This window comes from Meles meles, chromosome 8 (assembly GCF_922984935.1).
Source record: "Meles meles chromosome 8, mMelMel3.1 paternal haplotype, whole genome shotgun sequence".
Lineage (NCBI taxonomy): Eukaryota > Metazoa > Chordata > Mammalia > Carnivora > Mustelidae > Meles > Meles meles.
The window spans coordinates 105,751,953-105,769,567 of NC_060073.1; the positions used below are offsets into that span (position 1 = coordinate 105,751,953).

At 51.5% G+C, this 17,615-nt stretch overlaps 1 protein-coding gene across 4 annotated transcripts in view; it reads right to left on the reverse strand.

The window, feature by feature from the left end:
* Nucleotides 1-17,615, reverse strand: part of TMPRSS4 (transmembrane serine protease 4) — a 32,832-nt gene that overhangs the window by 9,074 nt on the left and 6,143 nt on the right. For all 4 annotated transcript variants that reach the window (XR_006820006.1, XM_046016203.1, XM_046016202.1 and 1 more), the window contains exons 2-5: nt 9,258-9,291; nt 5,753-5,869; nt 2,877-3,029; nt 1,686-1,815 (exon numbers count right to left, since the gene is read on the reverse strand). Coding sequence is in view for 3 of the 4 variants with exons in the window: in XM_046016203.1 (XP_045872159.1) it covers nt 1,686-1,815; nt 2,877-3,029; nt 5,753-5,869; nt 9,258-9,291 (434 nt within the window). In the remaining variant the exon portion in view is untranslated. The remainder of the gene's footprint in view (nt 1-1,685; nt 1,816-2,876; nt 3,030-5,752; nt 5,870-9,257; nt 9,292-17,615) is intronic.

The following is a 17,615-nucleotide window of genomic DNA, read 5'->3' on the forward strand; positions in this document are numbered from 1 at the left end:
TGGGCCCAGGTATACCTGGAAGGGCCTGGGTGTGGCGGTGCTAGGTTTCAGAGGCCTGGAGATGGAGGCTCTTGTCCTGCCTCTGACACTAGCTTGATGTGTAACCTTGACAGGTCACACCCATCCCCGGGTTTCCTTAAGCCTCACTTTCTCCCTCTATAGAATGAGAGGTGGACCCCCTGATCTCTAGAGCCTCTCCCATCTTGAGCCATCTCAGGTTTTATGGTCCTGGGACAAAAAGGGCTTCTTATCTAGGTGGCGGAAGGAGAGAGTAGAGAAATCTGAGACCCGGAAGGAGGGACAGTGGTAGAAACGGATAGTCCCTGGAAAGTTAAAATCTGTTCACCCATTACATCCTAATGAATAATTCTGACTGGCTTTGATTCTGTAGAACTCAAGAAGCCAGCTGGTTTGGTGCATTAGTACACTCCAGAAGGGCAGAAACGCTAGGATCCTATTACCTTAAGAAGCCGGGGAGACACCTTGGTTGCATAAGGCAGCCGCAGTAGTGGTGCTGCCCGTGGTGCTGGGCCCTGCTGATGCTGCAGTGGCTGGACTGCAGTGAGGAGGAGGGGCTGGCTGCAGGAGAGGCCTGGCTGCTGCTGGAGGAGGGGTAAGAGCAGGGCTAGGCATAAGCAGCCCTCCAGGATTGTGCCACATGGAGAGTGTTGAGCAGCAGAGAGGCCTGATAACCAGAGAGCACAGGGGGCCACAAGGTCTGATGGATCAGTAATGCTGCCGGGAGCATTTACTGAAAAAGGACCTGGAGGCTGCTTTAGAGGTGGATGGAAGAGAGTTCCATGATTGACTGATGGTGTCTGCCTAGCAGTTCTCATTTCTGCCTAGACCAGTTTCCTAGAGTCCTTGGGGACCTGCCCCACTCCGCAGCTGAGTAAATGGGTTCTTTTCCCTCCTCTCTGTTTATGCTCTCTGAGTGGTCGGTGGCCTCGCCTCTCCTCCCTTTATAGGGAAGGCCTGGAGGAGGAGAGAATTACCCAAGCTGGAAACAGAGATGCTGTGAGAACTCCTGATGCCCAGGAATCAAGGGGGCTTGGGCACAGCCCCCAAGCCTCTCCTTCCCTAGCTCCTACTAGGCGAGTTACTTATCTTCCCTGAACCTGTTTCTAAAATAGACACAGTAGTAACAACCTTTTTGGTTTTTGCCAAGATCAAATGAATATAAAGGCATCATGCAGATCACCCTTATGATTACATAACTCTTCACCCACTGAAGATTTGGAGCTGCTGTAGATATTCACCGGCAGAGCTGTGATTGCCAATGGGGTCTCAATGTAATCAGGTTTGTTTAAACTGAGTTTTAACCAATGGGACATTGAATAAGTAAGTATTATACCCTGGAACAGGGCAGCTTCTTGCTGAGCTGTGAAGGAGTGAGGGTCTCGAGGAGCCAGCACTGTGCTGGGGGTGCGTGGTGAGGCTTACATTCTCTCACTGCACCTGATAGCTATCCTATGACATTGCCATGCTTGTCCCAATTAACCTTTGAGGAAACCAGGGTTTAGAAGATTGAACTTCATGGTGGTTGTATGTGAAAGTGCTCAGGTCTAAGAGCAGTTCTGTCTGACTTCTGTATCTATATTTTTAGGAAGGGAGGGAGGAAAAGAGGAAGGAGGGAGGAGGTTGTAGGGGTGAGGGGACGGCCTCTGGAGGCTGGGGCCGAGTACCTGGCATAGCCCATCTGCCCACAGGCTGTCTTGGCCAGAGCTTCTGTGAAGTTGTCAAAGCAGGCAGAGGCCCAGCTCCGTGTGGCCGGGTCCAGCACTTGCAGGGTGGATCGGTCCCTGGAGAGGCGGACTGAGAGGGGAAGAACCTGGGTCAGTTCCAGGGAAGGGACCTGTCTGGCCCATCTCCCTCAGAATTCATCATGGGACCAGCACAACCTCCCTGCGCCCAGACTGTAGAGCATCACAGAACACCAACCCTTTCAAACTCAAAGGATGTTCTTCTTTTTGGCTTTGCCTGATTGAGCCTCATTTTGATGGTAGTTAGGGTGACCATATGTTCTGGAAAGAACCTCCTTGTGGACCTGTTGTCTTGGTAGAATTACCAGCAGCTCTCCATTTTATTCTTACAGATACCAGTTTTAATGATTTATGGTGATTCTACCCACGGTCCACACAGCCTGCCTAGCCTGGGCGACTTCCCCCTGAGGAACCTTAGCTTCTTTTTGACGTGAGGCCAGAGGGAGGAGGTTGAGAGGGAAGTATTATTGGCAGTCGGATGGCCGGTGCCCATAGGCATTTGACTTCTGATTAAAAAAAAAGAAAAAGCATATATGCAAGAAGTCACTTAGTCCTACCCATCAAAACCCCCCAACACCCATCTCTTGGCTGTCTTTTCTCTCCAGATCCCAAGTCCTAGGTGAATGAAGCTGGGCCAGCCCCATTCAAGAAAGAATGTGAGTTTTTTGTTGGAAACCTCTTCTAGTCCTTTGAAGGACCTAGCCCAGTCTTGTTACGTAGCAGGCTACAGTAAACACCTGATGGATAGAAGGATCAATAGTTAATGGCCTGACACTTTTCTAGTCCCCTTGAAAGAACAGATGTCATAGAAAGGAGGGAACTCCCCAGTGTTATCCAATCCAGCTGCCTGCCTCAGTTCCACCCTGGTGTAGCAGAAAGAGGCAGGCTGTGTTACAGTTTCCTGTCCCTTCCGGTCCGCATTTGTTCCTCATATTCACTGAGTATTTGCTCCATGTTAAGTACTGGGAATCTAGTCCTGTTGCTCTTACGAACCTTGCAGTAGGGATGGAAACGGACCAGTCAGTTGGCAGATGCTGTGCCCTGGACCAAGGGGGACCTGAGCTGGTTTCCTGCTGTGACCTTCGCCCTGATCCCTCCAGCCCCTGGACTCACCTGCTACTGGGGACCCATCGGGGAAGGTCTTGACACAGTGCTGCTCATCCTCCCCAGAGGCACAGTCCTGCTGGCCATCACACACCTGCCTCCTCGAAATGAAGTGGAGAGGCTGCCCGCAGAGGAAGTAGTATTTGTCCAGAATCACCTTGACTGGAAGGCAGGGGCAGGGAGGGGGCAGAGAGGACTGACTGTCAAGCAGGCAGCCCCAGTGGGGGTGGGGGATGGGCTAGGCTGTGTTTCCCTGAAGTCGTGCTGGGCTTCAAAAGAGGCAGGTGAGTGTTCCAGACCCAGTGATGTCACTTGATAGCCTGGGTACGTGGTTCTGAGCCTCCATTTCTGTCTCTGTAAAGTAATGCCTGTCCCATACCTATATGGCATGAAGCAAGAGAACGTGTGGGGAGAAACTTTTAAACAGCCCAACTGGCCTCATCCTCCCGGTGCTGGCACAGTACCTCTGGTAACGAGTACACGGCACGGGGCCTGGAGCCCAAAGATGAGAGCACTGCCCCTGCCGCCTCCTCTGTGACTTTAGACCCATCACGTCCTCTCCCAGGGCCTCAGTTTTCTCAGCTGTACAGTGGGGTGAGGTGGTTGAGAACATTCCGTGAGCTGGTGGCCGTGAGGGTCTTGTAACCACCAAGTGCAGTTCTAGAACTGGGTGTTTTTTATCTGGGGCTGAAAGAGCCACGGAGGGGCTGGTGTTTTGTTGGGTTTTTGTCTCCTGCTTACTGCTTTCAGATTCTGTTTCTCCTTTGCTGCCTTGGCTGATGGGAATGCGTCTAGTGTTTGTGACTCCTCAGGGAATGAATACGTCACATTTCTAAAGGCTCCTGGTAGGAAGAGGCCCTTCTGCCCAACTGATCCCACCCTTGGCCCCAAGCTCCCTCCTGCCTTCCAGTGTTGCCCCTGCCTAGCCACCCTACAGGTGATGGTGACAAGTCTGACCGTGGCCTCGCTGCTCACTGTGGGGAGCTTCCCATGCACTGCCTTGTGTTATCCTGATGACCACCTAAGGAGGCAGGTGTTGTGATTAACTCACATTATGGTGGGTTTACAGAGTTGGGGTTTAATTCCCCAGGCCACATAGCACTTATGTGTAGAGCCAGGATTCCAGTCAGGGTCTGTCTAAGCCCAAAGCTCTTTGCTGCCTCTCCATACCTTCCCTGAGGGGCTTTGAGTTGGGATCTGCTGGCCTGGATGCCCTGGGTGTGAGGGAGCACAGGAGAAGGAGCAGGCTGGATCTTTCCTAGACCTTCAGAGTTTGGTTCATGGTCAGGGCCCAGGATAGAGTAGGGTCACTCTAGCCTCTTGATGACAGTGTCATCAGTTGAGATCCCAGAAGCCAAAAAGTTGAGGGAACCTTGCCTGGGGTGGAGGCTCAGATGACCTCCTCTGGTTGCAGAACCCGGGGGACCATAACATTGAAGCCACACAGGGCCTTGTGGGATGGGGAGACCTGAGTTCTAAATTGTGCACCACTCCTGCCCAGGCATGCCCTGGATGACTCTGGCCCCTTTTTCTCTCTCCATTGTGGCTAGGCATATGCTCAGAGAAAGCCAGCTCTCCTTTGTATTAGCGTGAATAGAACAGGCTTAGGACAGCTGCTCTACTGCTGCTGCAGACCCAGGGCCAAGGGCCAGCCAAGCTCTCAGGGGTGGGGTGTGGGTAGTGTTTGTGTTGTGGATCTGCATTTCTTTTGCCACAGATGGAAAAGGACTTGCTCCATCTGGGTCCTGGGGTCCGTTCCAGCTGTCTCTAAGTGTCAGGTCTCCTCTCTGAGCCCCGATGCTCAAGTGCAGGAGGAGGGTGTGGGCCCAGTGGTCGTCAAGTGGTGGTGGTCGCTGCTAGTGGAAATGCCACTGTGGCTGTGAATGCAGGCTCCTGAAGGGCCCGTCCTCCCGGGTTAGCAAACGCGTGCTTTTGTGTATGGCTCTGTCACATCTTTGCACCCTGTCTGGTGACCCACACTTTGGCGCCACCTGATTTTCATCTGGGTGAATTATCTGCCACATCCCTCTGGGAGAGACAGGATGTTTTACATTGGAGAAGACTACAGTTGAGAGCGGTCAAAGGACTTACTCAAGGTCACACAGCAGCAAGGGGTGTCCTGACTGCTAGCCTGGTCTGCTGTGCCCTGCTCCCCACCCTGAGAGTGCAGTCAGTAGCCTGCTATTACTGTCGGGGAGGGGAAGGCAAGGACAGTCGGCGGCAGAGTGGGAGTGGAGACCAGGATGGTGGGCATGGCAGGTCATTCAGTTCAGTCTTCGTTACTGAATGGCCTGCCAGAGATCACACTGGGTCTTGGGCACTGGCCAAGAGGAAGACAGAGCTACAGGCAGAGAGAGAGAGAGAGAGAGAGAGAGAGAGAGAGAGTGTGTGTGTGTGTGTGTGTGTGTGTGTGTGTGTGTGTGTATGCATCCATGCATGCATGCATGCGTGCACACGCTGTCTGCCTGGGTGGCTTCCCCTGTGCCTCCTGTGTGGGTCCCTGCCTCAAAGGTGGAAGGGCTCCCCAGTCTTCTAGCTGTTAGGGCTGCTTAGGTGTCTGTAAGCACCTGACTAAGGAGGCAGGGGCGTGGCCGCCCTGGCCGATTGCCTGTGTGGCTTTGTACCATGTGCAGCTGTGCGTTCCCGGTGGTAGAGTTCATCTGGGGTAGGTGGGGGCTGCTTTCACCTCCCTCTTTGACTCTTGGAAGAAGGCTCTCGTCAGAGCAGGGGGTGGACAGGTGTCACACAAAGCTTTCTGCAGCTCCGCTGTCTGTAGCTGCTAGGTGGAAGGGTGGCGGGTAAGAGGGGCGGTTTCCTGTGGGGGATGAGGGGGAGGTGGGGGCAGTCATGAGGGGGTGAGGGCAGGGCTAGGGGCTGCCACTTACTGAGGACAGCCACAATGATGATGGTCGCCAGTCCCAGCAGCGCTGCAATGATTGGGACCCCCACCTTTTTGAAGGTCTCCAGGGGAGGAGTTCGGGATTTGCGCAGGGGGGTGACATCTGTGAGGCAGAGGGAGAGAGTCTGCTGTTAGCACTTGGAGATCGCCCCTGCCAAGGCCCACAGCCCACCTGCCCTCTGGCCATGGGGCTGAGTTGCAGAATGCTTTGGGGACAGTTTTGCTTAGCACTGGGGTTTTATTCCTGTAGACTGGGCTTAGCCTCAACAGCTCAAGGTCACCCCACCTTCTTCACTTATCCAGGCTTGTCCATCTTTCACCTGTGCCCCCCAGAGGAGCCTCCGGAACAAGGTGTTGTCTCTTTGTCTTGACTTAGCCTATTCCGTGATGTTTCACCCTGTCTGGTCTGCCCTGCATCTGCCTGGGGAGAGGCAAGTACTCATTTATTTTATTATCATTTATCCTCTTTTCTGACTAACCTTTAGTTAAACTGCAAGCTTGAGGAGGGCAGGGACCTGGATCCAACTCATTCCATGCTTAGTAGAGCCCTGATACGTGCTTGTGAATGAGCACATCCTGACGGCCTCCATCTCCAACTCAACAGATAGGGAGTCCCTAGGATGGTCCTCGTCTTTAAGAAGATGCCAGTTTGGGGGAAGAAGCACACAAGGACAGAGTTGCCACTATCTCTGGATGCCATCAAAGCACTTAAATGGGCCTCCGTAGGTGGTGATGCGGTGGGGGGCTGGACCAGCTGGGCAGAGGCCTGGGGGTGTCGACTGTGAGCTTGTCGTGTGCTACAGATGTAACATGGGCAGGTACGTGTTACAGAGGCAGGACTGGCAGTGTCGGTGCATGGAGAATCTTGAACACCATGCCGGGAATTTGGATTTTATCATGAAGGCAGTATGGAGCTATGGACATCTTTGAGCAGCAGAGAGATGTGATCGTTTTCATATTCAGAAAGGTGAATCATTCACTGGGGAGGAGGTGGATGGAAACAAGTTTGGGGTTAGGGTGACCAGGTAGGAGCCTAGAGGTGCCTAAAACAGAGCTAATAATAACTATATTATCTATTCATATGGTTATCCAAGGAGATGGTACCAGGGCCAGGATCTGAAAAGTTAAATTCTCAGGAAGTATCTGAGATGTGTCCTCTTGGATCCTCTCTCCTCGCAGGCAGTAAGCTGGGGCGGGTGCCCAGGGCTTCTCCAGGGCGAGCTAGGGCAGGAAGTCTGGCTGCCTTGACTCCAGGGAGGGTGATAGGTCAGCTTTCTTCTCCTCACCTCCCTGTAGCTTGGTCTGTCACCTTCTTTGTGAGGCCTTCCTGACCTCCCTTTTTGAATGGTAATCTTCCAGTGTTACCTGTCCTCCTCCTGCATTTTTAAAAACACTTACCAGCTCTTTACATACTCTATATTTTATATATTATATGTATTTTCCGTCCCCTCCTGTCCCTTTCTGAAATGAAGACTTTGAAGTTAAGGAATTTTTCTTCTTCTTTTTTACTTCTTGTTCACTGTTGAATCCCAGGTGTCTTCAACAAGTATCTGCCGAGTGAATACAGGCATCGCTCTGTGCTTGATCTCTTAAGCACATCCTTCCCATTTTTGTTCCAGGTCTGGTTTCCTGGCTCGAATGAGGGCTGGTGATAGTCTGTCTCGAGCTCTTTCCTCAGCTCTTCAAGAGCGGAGAATGGCATCCAGCCAGAGACGGGTGTTCAGGAAGTGCTGATATCATTGAATCTGTTGAAAGGGAAAGCATCGGAAACCTTGTGTCTCCTCAGAAGGAGAGTTGAAGCCTCAGACACAGAATTCAGGCCTGTGGGGCATGGGCTGGTGTTGCCTGTCCCGAGCAGGCACCAGGGAACTTCTCAGTCTTAGCAGGTATCTCTTGAAATTTCCAGGAGTCAGCGTGCAGAGCTCTCCTCTTCCCCGTGACCATGGACATGGTGACATTCTATTCATCCCTCCTTCATGCGTGATTTATTTATTGAGTGCCTTCTGCTCGGGACGCGAGGTGGCTTATTTTCTCAGAGGTGCCTCAACTCTTGGGAGCCCCTTGATAGATTCCCCTGTCCAGGTCCCTAGGTCTCTGCCTCCCTGATGTTCTCAGAGAGAACAGCATCAGGAAGGGTAGAGTTTTCTGGGTTTACATTTCATACGTAAAGTTGACAAAGCACCATGAGCTATGACGAGCCTCCCAGCCTGCCACCATTCCTTCCTGCAGCTGGTCCTGCCCATTGCGGCGGGACAGCACCTCCTAGCACATTGCTGTCATCCGGTCATATCTCCGCCCGAGAACCCTCCATAACTTCTGGATCTAGACCACTCTCTTCTCCAGACTTGCAAAGCCAGTGTGATTTGGGGCCATGTGGACTTCCCACTTGCCAGTCCTCAGTGCCACACGGACAGTTTCTGCCCTGGTCCTTGCACACTTGCCTTCCTGCCTCTGAACCTTTGCTTCTGCTCTTCCCTTCACCACTGAAACCCTCATCACTTCCTTCTGTTTTGTGATAGCTTACTCCTGTGGGGACTTTGTCAGAGCTTGCCTGACCCATGACGCTGTTATCTCTGATCATTTGGCACTGATCGCTCCTTCTCGAGCTCCCCTCAATGTGGGCATTGGTAGCAAATCTAACTTGTTTTCTGGTTTGGTGGTTCTCAGGGTTACTCAGGTGGTGGACCCCTTGGATGTCTGGTGTTCTCTGGGGACACGGGGGTTTATCATTCTGTTGAATTCCAGAGTACAAACTAGGCACCATCTTAACTTGCGGAAGATTACATTGTTTGTGATTGTTATTAAAGTGGGGCCCTGGAATTGTTGCAGTAAGCGGGATTGGTTATTTCCTTGTGGATCTGCCATACTATTTTGTGCCTTGCTCACTTGTCTTGTGGATCCAGCAGGCTATTGGGAGTGTTTCTCATTGGTTTAGCAAAATAGAATGGGAGGGTGGAAAAAATCCCTTAAATTTGGGAACGCTTTGTCTCTTAAATTATTCTTCTCCCGTAAATCAGGCAAATACTATCATTTTCTAGTCTACTAGGGAAAATACCTTTGTCCAGCTTGTTCCGTGGCAGCAGGTCAGACTGGCAACTCCGTGAGGGCGGGGACTCTGTCTTAATCTCCTGTTTTAGTCCAGCGTCTAGCCCAGACCCTGGCACGTTGGCAGGCACTCACAGAGTTGTTGAATGAATAAGAAAGTGAGTAACTGAATGAATGAGTTGGAGGATCACCACTCTTGGGGTTTTAGGTTTGTTGGTCTTATTTCCTTGGAGACCATGCTTCCTACTTCTAGAATTATCCTGGACCTTAGAGTTGCTTAATACATTTTTGTTGAATGATGAATGAGTGGGTGGATGGAGATTTTCCATAGTGATTAGCCCTCCGTGGTGGTGGTGAGGCGGTGCAAGAGGGGGATAGTATTGATTTGGTAACTGACTGAAACTTGGAGGCTGAGGTAGACAAGGCAAATCTGGACCTGAGCTTACCAAGGCTGTTCAGGGGTTGATCGCTGTCAGGATCCTGTAATTGAAGGAAAAACAATCTGTGAGCGGAGAGAGGGAACCTCCCAGGCTGGGGCTGAAGACTCAGGACAGGCTCTTGGTTCTTATTTGCATCCCCTTCTCCCTGCTGAGTCAAAGTTGGGGGCTCAGTGATACCTCACTGGTTCTCAGTTATGTGTCTTTATTACGTGGTACAACTAGCTTACTAATTGTAGCGGCTAGTTAGCAATTACGGAAATGACCGGCTGCTGGATTGTCTTGCTGGGTTTCTTAGGATGATTCTGCTCTGTCGTCTGTTTTGGTCAACCATTTGCCTACTTTGATAGATTTAATTCTGTAAAAAACCTGGGCACTTCACAAAAGAGGGTACTTCAGTAGCCACTCAGGGCCAAAAGATGCTCAGTGTCATGGCTCACCAGGCAAATGCAGATTCACACCATAATGAGATATCTCTGCAGAGACACCAGGATGACTAAAATTAAAAAGACTGACAATACTAAGTGTTGAAGAGGATGTGGACTATTGGGACCCTTACACACTGTTGTCAGGAACGTAGATCAGTACAGGTTCTTTGGACCTGCTAAATCTAACTGTGTGATTCTTCTAGGATTCTATGACCCAGGAATTAGCCAGGAGAAATGAGTGCATGTGTCTAGTGAAATATCTGTACAGAGATGTTTGTAGTAACTGCATTCCTAATAGCTACAAGTATGAAAAACCCAAATGTCCATCAGTGGTGGAGTAGATAAATAAGTTGTGGTATATTTATATGATGGAATATATTTCAACAACAAACATAACCTAGTGCTAAGTGCAGTGACCTATGGACTGATCTCACAGACATAACAGTGACAGAAAGAAACTAGACACAAAAGAGTGTAGTCTGTGTCTTTCATATATATAGATTTTAAAAGGTAAAGTTGACCTATGGCGATACAAGTCAGAATATTGATTACCACTGGCTGGGGAAGTGGGGCAGTTATTGGAAGCAGCACAATTCTGGAATTCTGGAATGCTGGAAAACTTACAGATCTTGATCTAAGTGTTGATTACATGGGGGCACACTTTAGATTTGAGCACTTTACTAAATACATGTTATACTTAACAGAGCAAACAAAGACAAAACGTTACTAGAGCACTACGGTGTTTCTGCAAGCGTACTCTTAGGTCACCGTGGTCACACATACACGAACACAAGCCTCTGTTCTTCCAGTTACACTGCTGCACGTGTACATTCAACACACTCACAGCCACATAGGGTCGTACCCAGGAGCCGTGCACACAAAGCTCACATTTGAAGTCTATTCACCCCTTTCCTGCAAAGCAGAGGATAAGGGGGGGGGGACTGCCAAGGCTCATGCCTCACTCTTGTGCCTCCCAGAAAGCTCTCTTCTCTTAGCTTCCTTTCCAGTTGCTATAGGAGCTAGAGTCCCGGGGCTGGGTGAGCAGCAGGCCTGCCTGGGGTCTGGGTCTCCATACCGGGACTCGTCTGCCTGCAGTGCTGAGGTCATGACGGTTCCACTGGTAGGTGGAGGAGCTGGAGGACTCTGAATGTTTCCACCTGGGAATTGTCCTAGTCCCATTTGGGGGTGATGGGCTTCATCTAACCTCTGGGTGGGTGTCCCAGATTATGTATGGTTAGCGGCGTTGGGAGAGGGGGTTGTCCCTGGATGTTTGTTTCCTTGGCTGAGTGTGGCAGACATAGCCATTGGGAGAGGGAGTTCCTTTCTTTCCTCCCAAACTCTGTAATCTGCTGGAGGGACGCCCCTGGCTTTGCCCTTTGGTGGCATGAGGCCTTGGGTGGCTGGGGACGTCGCAAAGGCAGCAGGCTCTGGAGTCTGCAGAGTTGGAATATAGGTTCTGTGTCTCAGTTGTGAGTCTTGGGTGTGAGATGGTTAAGCTCTCTGAGCTTCATGTTCCCCCTCTGTAAAGTGGGGAAGGTGGCACTGGCTTCAAAGTGCTACCATGAGGTTTGGGTGAGCTATGTAGTGGGACGGCCTGGCTCACATAGGCGCACTGCACTCCCTGCGCTCCCAGGGTCGCACAGCATTCGCTGCAGAACTTTCCCACTGGGCAGTCATCCTTGTGTCTTTTGGCATTTGCACCCTCAGAGTTTTGCATTGGGCTCGTACCCAGGAAAGACCAGAGAGATGCTGTTAAATGAAACTAGACTCTGGGCTCTGCCCTGTGGGTCATTCCTAGTGCCCTGTCCTCTGCCATCTCCAGGGCCTGGAGGGGGGACTGTTTCCAGGGTAAAGATGAGAACAAGTCCTACAACACTGCATTGCTGTGGCTGCCAGGTTGGGTAATAATAGTATCAATAGTACTTAATCTACCTATAGTCACTGTGTAAGAGTTTACCAAATTCTTTTGTCTGACTCAGTCAGGTTCAGGGTTGAAAAGGATCCCAGTTGTCTGATAACCAGTAGGGGTGGCATTATGTAATTAAGTATTCAATAAACTATTTGACAAGGCCCTGCTCTGGGAGCTGTGCATTCAAAGACAAATACTAAGTTCAGTAGGATGGCAGAGTTGCCCAGACAGGCCAGGCCAGGCCCTGCCCTTACCTCTGGTGGCTGGGGAGCGGGGGGAAGGAGGGAAAGACAGGTGTGAGCAGATAAAGCTGGAGCGATGAGTGCCATGCAGAGTGAAATGGCGATGGGAGCCAGTGCCTGGTGGATACTTAGAGCTGGCGGCTTAGGGAAGGAGCCAGAGTGATTAGATCATGGCCTGTGGGCCGAGATCTGAATGCCAGGCGGGGGGAGGAGAAAACCTGGTGTTGGAGGGACAGAATAAAGACCAGCAAGGACAGGAGGAAGGAGAAGGAGGCTGGTGGTGGGGAAAGATACCCATGCTTGGAAGGTCTAAGCAGCAGGGCTCACCAACTGACTGGATGCTCTTGGGTCTTCAGGGAGCAGGTAGGAGGGTATTTGCTGAGAGGCGAAGGCTGCGAGAGGGGCAGGTTGGAGGGGTGTCAGGAACAGCCACTGAGTGGCCCTTTCCCAGCAATTCATTCTTTCTCGCTGAATCTGCTTGTGCTCACATGCCTGCATTAGTTGAGGTAGGTAGGGCAAATCTTTTGTTTATTATTAATTCAACAAATATTGGCTGTATGCTTTTGATGGGCCTGGCGTGGTGGTGGAGACAGACACAGAGGGAACAAAAGAGGCTTACAGCCCGCACTTTCTTGATTCCTCACCTGTGAACAGGAGTGACCTCAGTACCCCTTTAGCTAATATGTTTTTGATTGCGATCCACTGAATAGTGCTTACACAGAAAACATCACACACCTTTTTGAAAACAGAGAAAATAAACTACATCAAAACTACAAACTACAATGACAGACTGTGACAAATTGGTAATTCATCATCCCTGGTGTCTCCTACAAGACCTGGCCCAGAGTGGGTATTTATTTATTTTAAAAGAGATTTTATTTGAGAGAAAGAGAGAGAGAGAGAGAACATGAGCATGAGTGGGGGGAGCAGCAAGGGAGAGGGAGAAGCAGGCTCCCCGCTGAGCACAGAACCCGGTACAGGGCTTGATCCCAAACCCTGAGATCATGACCTGAGCTGAAGTCAGATGCTTAACCGACTGAACCACCCAGGTGTCCCCAGAGTAGGTATTTAAAATTTGCTGAGTGAAAGAATTAAGGAAAATGTCCTGATTTCAGGGCTCAGTCCCAGGCCAGCCTTGAAGAAGCTGACTCGTACATTCATTCACACTTTGAAATATTATGCTGCAGTCAAAACAAATGAACTGCGGCACCACAAAATCCCGTGGATGACATTAGTAATTTAACATTAAAGTAAAAAGCAAATTCCTGGAAGATTACATGTAACACAGAATCTTTTTCAGAAGGAATTAGGAAAAGATAAACATGGGGTTTAAGTTGAGGCTTACTTTCCAGGGGGCTTCTAGCACATTTCCTGGCCTGGCAAAGACGTGGAATCAATATTCGTTGAATTCCTAAACCTGAGAGACTTGCCCAGCACCCTTAGCAGGACTGGGGCTGTGGGGTGTGGGGGGGGGCAGGGGATCTCCTAGTTAGATGCAGCGCTTGTTTGGGGTGGTGAATTAGGAAGGCTTATTACATTGTTAAAGCCTCTAACCAGCTAGAGAGATACAAGGGGGCCCTGCGTGGGCCAACAGAGGAAAATGTCATGGATCCAGGAGTGTGATTCATCCAGTAGTGTGCCCCTGAGGTTCAAAGAGAAAAAAAAAAGCAGTCTCCTGGTTGTGCTGAGGGGTCCAAGGAGTCAAGCTCCTATCCTCCCATCCTCCCGTGCTCTACTCTGACTCTCATGCTGCCTGAGTTCTTCCATCAAGTGGCCTGCTCCTTGGCTTTCTTGACGCCTCTCTGACAAACATCTCCAGCACAGTGAGATTAGACATGATGGGTTGCCAGACTTCTTGGAAGAGGAGCTGTGGAAGGTCACAAGCCTCCAGGGTCATGGGCAGGGAGGGTGGGTACATTGAGGTTTATGAGCAGGGACTGGGGAATATTAGTATCACTTCCCTTCCTGAGCAGGGTGGGGACAGAAATGCATAGCAGCCGTGTTACCTTCCAGCCCAGAATCCATCCCGAGTCAGGGCTGGGAGAGGGGAGAGATGGGGCTGAGAGATCAGGTAAGAATCTTACCAGATAATGTTCAGGAACCTGGCATCCCCCATCCCTGGGTGAGTTCATGCCGTGATCATGGGAGGCAAAGGGTCTCTGGGGACCATTCCAGGCAACTTCCTAGTTTCCTAGACCAGGGAACTGCCTAGCCCTAGAGTTGGTGGAGGGAAGGCGCTTGAGAGACCACGAAACACCCACTGTGCGCCTCCTGCATTGTTGGAGGTGTCTCAGTGTATCCCCAACTTGAACTCAGCCCCTGGCCACAGCTGCCACAGCCTAGGCCTAGCCCAGGCCCTGCCAAGGCACCAGGCTTTCCTGTGTTGTTGGGTTGCTGGCTGGGTCAGGCCTGTCTGCTGTGTTGATTCAATCAGTTGTGGGGCCCTGACTCATGGGCCCAGCCCAACCCCTGTCTGACCTAGGGATTCATCTGGGAAGGAAGTTCCTGGATTACAATGGGAGGAGACAGAAATGCTGGGGCCCCAGAGCCCAGAAGGGCCCAGCTGGAGGAAGAAGTTAGAAGGTAGGTGTTAGAAGGCTGAAAATCACCTAGTGATGGCCTGACTCGCTTAGAGAATTATCTTTCCCTGCTTTTCAGTTGGTTGCTGGTCACAGAAAGACATTAATCTGAGACTCATGTGTAGAGGCAGAACAATTAACTACTGCATTTGGGGATGAGTACAGAGCTTACAATATTTTGCACAAATGCTGTCCCATTTAATCTTCAGAACTACCCAGAGAAATTATCCCCATTTTCCAGAAGAGAAGACCAAGCCTCCTATAGATTAAGTGGCCTTAGAGCAAGTCAGGAACAGATCCAGCTCTTGGGGGTGAGGGTTTTGGACTCTGTGGACTACTGTTTTCATTCCCTCCTGGTACCCTCCCCATTTATACGCAGAGATTACCCCCAGCATCTCCCCAGCCCTCCCCAGCTCCCCAGGCAAACCCATCTCTGCCTGGTTCCTAGCTCTGCCAAGTCTTCCATCAGCAAGGATAAGCACTCCCTCCCAGGGTCTGTCTGGGGAAGGGCCCAGGGCTGTGCCGAGCCCAGCAGGGCCTTCACTGTTATTAGCATCCCTTCTTCCTCTTATCAGCTCTTCTTCCTCCTCTGTTTATTTACTCTCGGACCCTGGTATTTCAGATTTTGGAGAATTCTGGTTGGGTTTAGAACAGCTTTCATCTTCTAGCTCATGGCGGATGAACCCAGGCCCCAGGCAGCTCTTACTTTAAAATGAGGATGAGCATTAATTTGCTGCAGAGAAGACACAAAGAACCAGCCTGGGGAGTGTAAGTTCTCATACAGCCTTGTCTTTTGACTTGCTTGGTGCCTTTGGGCACACGCCTCAACCTCTCTGAATTTCAAGGGTAATTGGAAACTCTCAGAGATGGTAAAGCAGATAAGAGGGTTAATAACCACGCATTGAAACAGGCAGGTGCTCCACCAGACTCATAATGAGGCGAAGAAGAGGTGGCAGCTCACAGAGGCCACCGGAACAGAAAGCCTGGCCAGTTCCTTTGTCTGCTTTCCTTGCCAAGCTGCCTGCCCCTGGGTCTTACTTTTCTCTTCCTCTCTGCACTGCTGTCTCTGAGTTTCCTTGTTCTGGAAAGAACTCAGGGCACAGCTCGGATGACTGGGGTGCCGAGGAAAGGAAAAAAGCAGAGGCTTGCAGGAAGGGGGCTTTCTGGCTCTGCTCTGGTGTGCAGCAGTTTTGGGCTCCTGTGGGGGCTTCCTATGGTCCCTCAGGGGAAACCTAGAGGCAGAGATGCTGCTGTTGCTAGGTGATGGGACAAATAAGTCCTTTGTGGCCCTAGCAGGTGGCAACTAGGTTGCCTAGGCTAGGGACACCGCAGGGGGGAAACCCAGGGGAGTGGGTGGGGAAAGTTCTTTGGTGATCCAGGAGACCCAGAGGCTGTTCCTAGTCTGTGTTCAGAACAGGGCTGGGCCCCTGACCGGCTCAGGTGCTTAGGGGCGCGGCTCTGAGGGGGCCTCTCACTGCTCTCTGAAACTGACCCTGACCCTGTGCTCCACTCCAACCCAACAGCAGGTGGCTGTCTGCAGAGGGGGACAGGGTATTGGATGCCTTTACCAGGCTGGGGCAGGTACCCCTGTCTTGGGTGCTTCAGCCATGACAGGTAAGGCAAGGAGAGGGGCCCTGAGGGCGCGGTGGTTGTGAGTCAGCAGAGGGACGGGTAGGAATTTCCCTGAAATGGGCCTGGCCCTGAGTACATGGAAATATCTCGGAAATGGCACATCATGCTGGCTCTCAGGGGTCCTCTGAATGAGTAGCCTGTTTCCAGACACATTCCCCTGCCTAGGCCATGCACAGGCGGGCATCCCAGCTCTCACGTGCTGGGGCCTCGGCGGACGTTCGCCCTTGCTCTGCCTGGCGCAAGGCCTCCCAGCACCGCGTTTTCCTTCAGGACTGACCTCGGCTTCAGCAGCTACGTGAGAGACCTTCTGAGCCACAGAGGTGCTGACTTTTTGGCAGTTTGAGCTGAGCACCTCAACCCCCATTGTAGTGCACAGTGGCGCGGGGGGGGGGGGGGGGGGGGCAGGGCCTGGGGCAGGGTCTGGGGCAGCCAGGAGGTGTCAGGTGGCCTGCCATTGTCTTGCTGTCAGCCTGCTGGTGGGCTGCCCTCCGTTAAGGATCAGGCTTTGTGTCTAGGCACAGTTCCCCACTCCAGGTAGGGCCTGGGAGGGGGGTGTGGGGGTAACTATTCCTATTCCACAAAGGGGGAAACTGAGGCACAGAGTCGCTGTGCTTTTTCTCTCCAGGTCACACGGCGAGCCCAGGTGAAGGGCAGGAGTGAGGTATTGGCCACGGGGTTGAGTTGAACTTGCCTCTGAGTGATGCTATTGTTACCCGTAACTCGTACAAAGCCCTCAGATGTCCTTCTCTTGGTGCCCAGGGGAAGGAAGACCGTTCTCTGCAGCCTGAGTTCTCCACAATTCTACTTCTCTCAACTTTTTGCTCTGGGGTGGGGGGTCGGTGAAGCCCCCTCCCTCCCAGGAGGATCTGTTGGAAAGGAAGACGCACCCCCCCACCCCCTTTGCCCAGCTGAGGGTGGCATGTAGGCAGTGGCTGAAGAGGACACGAGAGAGCAATAGGGAGTCAGGCCCCTTGGACCAACGGTGACCTGCAGGGATTTTCCTGACAGGGAATTTTGGGGGTTTGCCTTTAGGAGGGGCTACTGGATCTTAAAGCTTGGGGAGTGGGGAGTGTTCTCTAAATGCTGCAGTTTACCAGAACTAAAGAGCTTCCACCAAGGCATGGCCTGATGTTTATGAAAGAAACCTAGGGATTGTTCTGTCTTCGAAAAATCACGCTCTCCTCTGCTTGTTCTGAACTGTCCTTTAAACTTTGAGGGAGGTGGTGCAGAGGGAAGAGGGGCTCTGGCGTTCTAGAGTGGAACTCCAGTTTACCTGCCGAGACGGTGATTTGGGCAAATCACTGGGCATCTCTGGGACCCTGAGGTGTTTCTGCCTTCGGAAGGGGATGTGATAAGTCCATGATAAAACTGGAGAGTGAGAAAGGTTCTGGGAGGGGCTCCAGCTGCCAGTGACGACATGCCTTTTCAAGGCCACAGGAGCCCTGTGTGGTTCTCTCCTGGTTTTACAGATTTGTTCATGGTCCCCCTCAGATGGTTTTCACAATTCAAAGGGTCTCAGCTGTGCTGCTCAGATGAGGGTGGCCCCGTTCCTGTTCCTTCTGAGCTCTGTGTCAGGA